Source organism: Bradysia coprophila, unplaced genomic scaffold (assembly GCF_014529535.1).
Source record: "Bradysia coprophila strain Holo2 unplaced genomic scaffold, BU_Bcop_v1 contig_297, whole genome shotgun sequence".
In the NCBI taxonomy this organism is placed as follows: domain Eukaryota; kingdom Metazoa; phylum Arthropoda; class Insecta; order Diptera; family Sciaridae; genus Bradysia; species Bradysia coprophila.
Genome location: NW_023503555.1, coordinates 7,846,619 through 7,854,745, shown reverse-complemented (window position 1 = coordinate 7,854,745; position 8,127 = coordinate 7,846,619). Strand labels below are relative to the sequence as shown.

The following is an 8,127-nucleotide window of genomic DNA, read 5'->3' as shown; positions in this document are numbered from 1 at the left end:
TCAACGCAATTTCATTTTTCTTATAATTCGTTATAATTGGACATGTCTTATTTCTGTATATAGAAATACTCATTCATATTCTTCAAATGGCAGTCTGTTACTAGCGCCTTGCGTTTTGCACATTAATAGCATTAGTAGCGTGAACAGTTAAAGATAATGTTACAGTGAGAGGTGTCCGTGTGTCGTTTTAGCATTCATCACTCCGTCCTTCGTCGTATGTGAGATAAGTTAGGTTTGCTGCTCCAAGTGAGGCTTCATAGTTATTGTTATTTTCAAACTTTCTTTCAACTCGTCACGTTGTTGTAACGTTTCCGTTTTCCTTTGTCGTCGATTCCAGCACGGTCGAAGCGCAACGAAATACAATATTTCACTGACACTAAGAAACGATGCACCCATAAATAAACTCAAAATGCCCGCACAGCCAGCGTAAAAAGTGAGCGGTCCATAAATTTCCGATCGCCTCATGAACAAGTACTGATGATCATCGAAAAAGATTGCAATTTTAACCAGTCTTCCATCTGCTGAGCTGATATTTTCATTGTGTGTAATCATTGTGGCATCGTAAGTAAACGAATTACAAGCTGGCAGGCATTCGGCGGATCCATGGACGAAACTTTGGTCAACCGACGACCAACAATCACGATGCGATTCCCAGTTACACAGTTCTGTCTCGTTCCATCGTGGCATCCAAAAAAATGCGCATCTACAGTCCGAAATCAATCGGCGCACAAACTTTTCGTAGTAACAATTCTTTTGCGAATATTTGCGGAAAAATGTTAGGTTCGTCTCCATTGGGTCGTTGATGTTGACGCATTTCCGTTCCTCTTTCGACAGTGCATTTATCAAATTTTGATCGGTTGTGATTTTATTCGGTCGTAAATTTACGCGTGATATATGGTCCAACGGTACGGATATTTCCTTGGACGCATCCTGATCTTCGGCCGGATGAATGAATAGAAGAAGATCTCTCGGATAGAGGTTACAGCTGGGATCGTTGTCTGTTTGAAATATTCGTAGGTCGAAAATGATGTCCGGATTGTCGTGGAAATTCGTGAACTTCTTATGCGGCCACGTCGAGTTAGACTTTTCGATTAAATTTTTCTTAAATTTTGGAAAATCATCGGCCAGCTCTTTTTCATGATAAACCTCCTCTGAACTCAAATGGTTGAATGTGTAACACGTTCCGTAAAATGTTAGGACCTTGGTGAAGAGGTCAGGACAATAAATATCTCTTCGCGACAATTTACACTCACGCATTCCTATTCCGGGAGATATTTGTTTTAAGTATGGCCAAATGTCCCGGTCAATCGTTTCATTATTCCGTTTTATGTATTCGCGTATCGTTGTGCCATTGCGGCAAAATAAGCTTGCCGAATACATTTGCTGAATCACCTTCCGGCTCAACGAATTCGTGTAGTTCGAATCCAAAATCTGTTGATTTATGCCGGAATAGTTGAGAACTCCAGTGTCCACCGTAAACGGATTACAAATGGTTACAGTTGGAAACGGGATCTCGGATATTGGCGTGTAATTGTCATCGAAAGTGATGGTGGTCGGTGTTATTTTCAGATACATTTTGTTTATGCACGAAATGCATATCACTGCCGCAATGGCAAAGGAAAGTATCCACCAAATTCGTTCGGACCAATGCACATTTTTCCTTCCCAGATATTTTACGCCATGGATGGTGCTGTTTTCGCAATACCGGGCAAATTCATGCCATACCTCACTGAGAAGACCGATCTTATTGTCGTCCTGTTTTATATTGGAATTGTCGCCCATTTCTAAGTTTTCAATTTGATTTGGTTTAGCATTCACTTTTTGCGGAAATTGTTTACCATATCCGGTCACTCCGTCACAAAAAGACTTCATTTTCCAACTTTTTTTTAACTTTCACAAATGGTATGAGTCGAACGGATAATAGTAAGCATATGATGCTAGTGCATCCTTTGAATGCTCTGTGAGAACTGAATATAATTGTATTCGAACATTATAAATACCTTCATTGGATATACATACAGTCGGTGCAATGATACTGTAACTACTTAACATACCCTGTTTCAAGGACGAGACGAAGTAGGGTGGCAATATATCAAACAGCAAAGAAGCTTGCGTTTAATATGTTAAAACGGAAACGGATATGAGGGGTTCAACCATTAAACATTTCTACATTATGGAGACACTTCGCGGAACTGTCAACTTCTGGGATACTTGGTATATCAAGTACAAGAAAATTTACCGTGGAAGACATGCAAATCTTTTTGAATTCAAGTTTTTTGGAGGAGATTTAGACCCACTCCCATCTGTCACGAAAATTCAACGAGGCGACACGAGTATCGGAGAAGAAACGGTGAATTCAAATTCTTAGGGAAGTCCGAACTCACCGTTATCTAAGAAAGTTGTTTTTTTGATCGCAGTTTACCTTTACCTCTTTCTTTAACATTACTGTTAAATGGTCATTTGTTTACCAAGTATAAAAAATAGTAAATTTCAATAAGAGCCTTGCTCTGGCCTCAATTCGCTTGAGCTGGCATTTTCAATTTCTTCCCGAGATGAACACATCATTTTTCATCCGTTCACCGTTCGTGATGTGAATAACCACAGCACTGCTACTAGCATGAACACTGAATTGACAAGTGTCAAATTTGGAGGCTTTAGTGATACGAGCTACCGCTTACAATGAAAGCAAGTCATCTATCTGTACAACAGAAACACAGTGCCCACTGTGATTTCATCAGCCTCCGAATATTTTCTATGTTCATGCTAGAAGCAGGGCTGTGTAATAACCGATTTTATCCACGGAACAAACACATCAATTTGTTTTACCATTTTCAAAATCAAAACAAATTGACAGTTACAAAGACAAAAAAAAGTCTTATTCACCCCATGGAGGGGATAAAACAAAAATTTTCTCACCAGCACTATCATCTGAGAGAGCACCAAGAAAACACCATCTTCTTATCGCACTTGAGTTGTTAAAAAATGTTTTTCCCGATGTACGGCCGAAAAAGTAGTTTTTCATATGTGCGGAGTGACCTTATTTTTTCTCCTGAATAGATCATAAGAAAATTGCGTCTTATTGACGATCGGTCGAATGACATTTCTAGTGAGAAAAGTGCAGCACTTTCTTTCCTGTCAGGAGAACTTGAACTGTAACTAAGCTTTCCAAAAATGGTATGGTTAATTGATGTTTTTGTTTCGTGGAGAAAAACGGTAAATCTCACCTCACACACATGGAAAACGGTGTCTTCACCTCGCCACAAACATCGTTCTTGTTGAAATTATCTAGTTTCTCCACTCTGTAAACAAATAACTATTCTTATATTAGCTGTTGACAGTCGACACTTCCTAAAGAAATGGTAGGTTTCTGAAAAAATGTTGAGTTTCAGAAGAATTGGTGTGTTCCTGAAGAAATTGTGAGTTCCCAAGAAATTATGAGTTCCTGACTACGCGTCATTTCTTGAGGAAAACTCCGTTTCTTCAGAAAGTCGCTGCCATGTCGTCGTCCGTCAACAGCTACGATCAGTTTCCGCTCATTGAAGCAAGGCTGTAAACTTTGGGCCCCAAAGTTTACAGCCTTGCATTGAACAAGAAATGACGATTTAAAGACGATGTACTTGTACATGCATAAAAAGATGAATTTTTGAATCACCAGTTTTTACTACGACCAACCGATGATGGGACCGACCAACTTTTACGGGAAAATCTTAGTGGCCGCCGTATTTTATTAGTAGTACTTTTGATATCGTTCCTTTGCGCGTGGTCTTACATATTGAAAGATGGAACATGCAACAACAGCATATAATACAAAAAATGAGATGTTCAACTGGTGGAACTTCGTGGGGTTATTTTTTGTAAAGTAAGCATATTCAGTAATCCAAATGGGAAATCTACAAAACGACAACATTATATGACCTGTTCATATAATTTATGGTTTGAAAGAGCGTTTAAAGAAATGACAAAATTAATGTAACGATTTTTGCATCCGTTCTCAATGTCGAAGGAGTGATTAAAATTTTGTTAATTTCGCAACGCAACAATTTGAAAGTTTACTTATGTATAACAAAGAAATGTTTTAAGATAAATAATGTGCAACTCCACAGCAGTGCTCCTATTTTCTACGTTCAAGCTAGAAGCAGTGCTGTGGCAGCTCCCAAGTACATTAGAACTTCTTTTATTAGGAAAAAATAGCTTCGACCCAACAAATTTGAAGTTTAACTAACGCACTCCAAGCAAAAGTGATCATCGACAGCTACCAAATAGAGCACTGTTTTATATGAAATTTTACCTATACACTGTCCAGTTTCAGCACTCTATTAAGTGTACCATGCTTGAAGTGGGTTGGTTTAACGAAAAAACCAACAAACATAAAAATGAACCTTATTCCTTAGAAGTGGCCACATAGCTGTCCACAGAATTTTCTTTCGATCAACAGATTTTTCAACGATTCATCATCACTTCCACAATTGAATTTAATGGTAAAAAAAGATTCATAATTTCTCCAACAACAAAAAACGCAGACAATATCATAGCACTACCTCGTAGCATTAACACTCGTATGTCAGACGTCGAAAAGTCCCTAAATTGTGACACATGTATGTGCGTACTCGAAAGTTTGTTTTGGGTCCCATTGGAAAAGTGGCGTATTTTGTGTCCCTGCAAAACTGGTTTGTTGACGACCTTCATGCGCCATAATTGAAGCGTCAAAACATAATTGAAGCTAACTGCAATATGAAAGTCCTACGGAGAAAAATGACAAACGCCAAAAAAGAAATCTTCAAATTACGAGACAAAACAGGAACGATCCAAATGGATCGAAATGCGATATTAAACATTGCAACAGAATTTTATGAGAATTTGTTTTCTTCAGCAAGACAGAGCCCAACGGAAGAAACCAATAATAAGAAACGTGGGATCGGAGGATATGCCCGACATAACTGTTGATGAAGTCAAAGCTGCAGTAGCCGAGATGAAAAACAAAAAGTCTCCCGGAGAAGATGGTGTTCCAGTGGAAGCCATTAAACTAGGTGGAGACTCATTATTAAAGGCAATCACGGCTTTGTTTAATCAATGTCTCCAATGGGAAGAAGTACCAGAAGCCTGGGAAAATGCGGTAATTACATTGCTGCATAAAAAAGGAGACATAACAAAGCTGGAAAATTACCGACCGATAAGCCTATTTTCAACACTCTACAAGTTGTTTATGAAAATCATTACGAAGAGGAACACTAACAAGTTCGACTTCTACCAACCTGTTGAACAAGCTGCTTTCAGATCTGGTTTCAGCACAAACGACCATTTGCAGGTGATGAGAACGCTTATTGAGAAGTGTCGTGAATACAACATCGACATAGTCTTGCTATTCATAGACTTCGAAAAAGCTTTCGATTCAGTGGAAACATGGTCGATATTGGACGCATTAGACGAATGTAGAGTAGACTCAAGGTACTCCAACACAATTCGATATGTGTACAAAAATGCTACTTCATGTATAAAACTTCATAAGAGCACGGAGAAATTCAGAATTGGCCGAGGTGTAAGGCAGGGTGACACCATTTCACCGAAATTATTCACGGCGATTCTGCAGAGTATTTTTAGAAAGTTAAACTGGAGTAAAATGGGAATAAAGATAAATGGAGAGTACCTGAGCAATCTCCGCTTCGCTGATGACATTGTACCGATAGCAGCGAATCTAGGTCAGGCTCAGCTTATGCTACAACAGTTAAGTGAAGAGGCGAGCAAAGTTGGCCTCAAGATGAACTTATCGAAAACAAAAGTCATGACCAACATCGGGGACGATAGAGAAATCAAAATTGGTGACACTGTCATTGAACGAGTCGACAGCTATGTATATCTAGGACATAAACTGAAGTTAGGTCTGGACAACCAAACTGCAGAAATTAGACGTAGGATTGGTCTTGCATGGGCAGCGTTCGGAAAACTCAGACTAATTTTCAAAAGCAAAATGAATAATAGTCTGAAACGCAAAGTTTTCGACACTTGTGTCCTTCCAGTGCTCACTTATGGAGCGGAAACGTTAACTTTAACAAAAGCATCCGAAGATAAATTGAGAGTGACACAAAGAGCCATGGAACGGAGTATGCTCGGAATAACACTCAGAGACAGAATGACGAATCAATGGATTCGACAACAAACCAGGGTCGTTGATGTCATGGAAAGAATAGCATCTCTGAAATGGAGCTGGGCGGGACATATTGCAAGAAGGACAGACGAACGTTGGACCAAAAAGATCATGAACTGGCGACCATATAAAAGACGAGCTATAGGTAGACCACCAGAGAGATGGACAAACGGAATTAAGAATATTGCAGGTACAAACTGGCAGCAAATGGCAATGGATCGTACGAAATGGAAAGAAGTTGGAGAGGCCTACATCCAGCAGTGGATAGAAACAGGCTGAAAAAGAAGAAGAAGAAGAATGCGCCATTCCATTCTGGTCATATGTCATTTTCGCAATAATCACGCATTTGTACAGAGTTAATTTGAGCTGAATCGAAGGACTGGATCGACTGCAGAGTAGGTGGTTTTATTTCCTCTCTCCTGGACTTTTAAGATTATCGAGGTAAATGATTCCATGGTTCCTAAAATTCCATGATCTACAATTTTTCCAGAGTAAAACTCAAGGATTTTAAGCGATTTATCAAGTTTATGATGGGTTCCCATGGTGGAGCACATTGTTTAATACGGCAACTGTCATGTACACGGAGGCAAAACGGACGACTCTGGCGCCACCGTAAATCAGAAATCAAAGTTCTAATTTTCACGCTGTAATGTATCCGGTTACAGACGGGAATAATAAGACGTGTGATTGGTAAGAGCACTCGTTTAATACTGATGTGAAATAATGCATTGAACAGAGTTGTTAGATATCCTACAATACTCCCTCCTTAACAAAAAAAAATTAATCCAAAAGAAAACTTTCCATACTAAAAAAAACTCAAAAAAATTGTAGCAAAAATCAAAAGGAAAATTTTGAAATTAATTATTGGATTGCAAAACTTTAATTAATTTAATCCGACTGATCTTCAGTGCCCTTCGTATTGATTGACTCCTTCTTGATCGCTGTCTCAACACATGCTTCGAATGTAGCTGTCGGATCCATTTCGAAAACTTTGCTGCGTACTGGGCCTTCCAGTAGACCAACCACGAATTTGTCGCGAAGCACCATCTTGTAACAATCTTCGAATTTACAGTACCGGATACTCTGCTTCAACCTTGTGGCGAATTCTACGACTGTCTCGTCTTGCTTCTGCTTTACATCAAAAAATGTCCGCCGATCATGAAAAATGGATCTGGTCGGTGTGAAACGATTTTTCATAATGCCACAAATTTCCTTGTATGTTTTCGCCTGCGGCTTGTCCGGAAAACACAAATCTGTTAATGTGTCAAATACATCCAATGACAACGTCGATAACAACATTGCTCGCTTCCGGTTATCATCCGTGACTTCGTATGCCAAAAAATGTTGATCCAACTGTGCTGCATACGTTTCCCAATTCTTGTCTGAATCGAACTTTTGCGGTAATGGGGTGAATGTTCCATTGTTCGGCATGTTGAATGCTTACGCTCGCAAACGAATGACCTTGTCGTGTCTTCCAATAATTTTTCTTTTCTCAAACTTATTTCGACCAAATGCTTGTACTCCGTGTACAACGAATGGTGATGTGTACACCTTGTACGTCGATTTACTGACAACGGCTGCAAAAAAAAATTCGTCCGCCGTGGATCTGGAAATGTCTTCCTTTCTTTCAGCCGCCAGTTATCGATGAAAAAAATCGAACGCCGTGTTCGACAACTGATGACACGATGCTTCTTTGTTATGTTATCGTTGTTCTGTTTCATACAACACAACCAAACAATAACTCAATGGATGTTCGCTCACTTCCACGAATTCTACACCGTATTGTCTTTGCTTTTTTTTAGACAGAAAAAAAAATCACAAAAAAAACACTTTGTACGCCGTGTACCACTGTTTGACCGATTACTTATAGCCGAATTTCACCTTAATGTTCGCCGTGAACTGTTTTTAATAAAATTCGCTATGTCGGTTCGTTATAATAACCAACTGCGCCACTGTAATGTATCCGGTTACAGACGGGAATAATA

At 39.2% G+C, this 8,127-nt stretch overlaps 1 protein-coding gene across 1 annotated transcript; it reads right to left on the bottom strand.

Annotated features, from left to right (window-relative positions):
* Positions 1–203: 203 nt before the first annotated feature.
* LOC119078637 (pickpocket protein 28-like) lies at positions 204–1,872 on the bottom strand. Its single transcript, XM_037186232.1, has one exon. It carries the CDS (start codon positions 1,870–1,872, stop codon positions 229–231), a length of 1,644 nt encoding a protein of 547 aa, XP_037042127.1. The 3' UTR covers positions 204–228.
* Between the last annotated feature and the right edge of the window lie 6,255 nt (positions 1,873–8,127).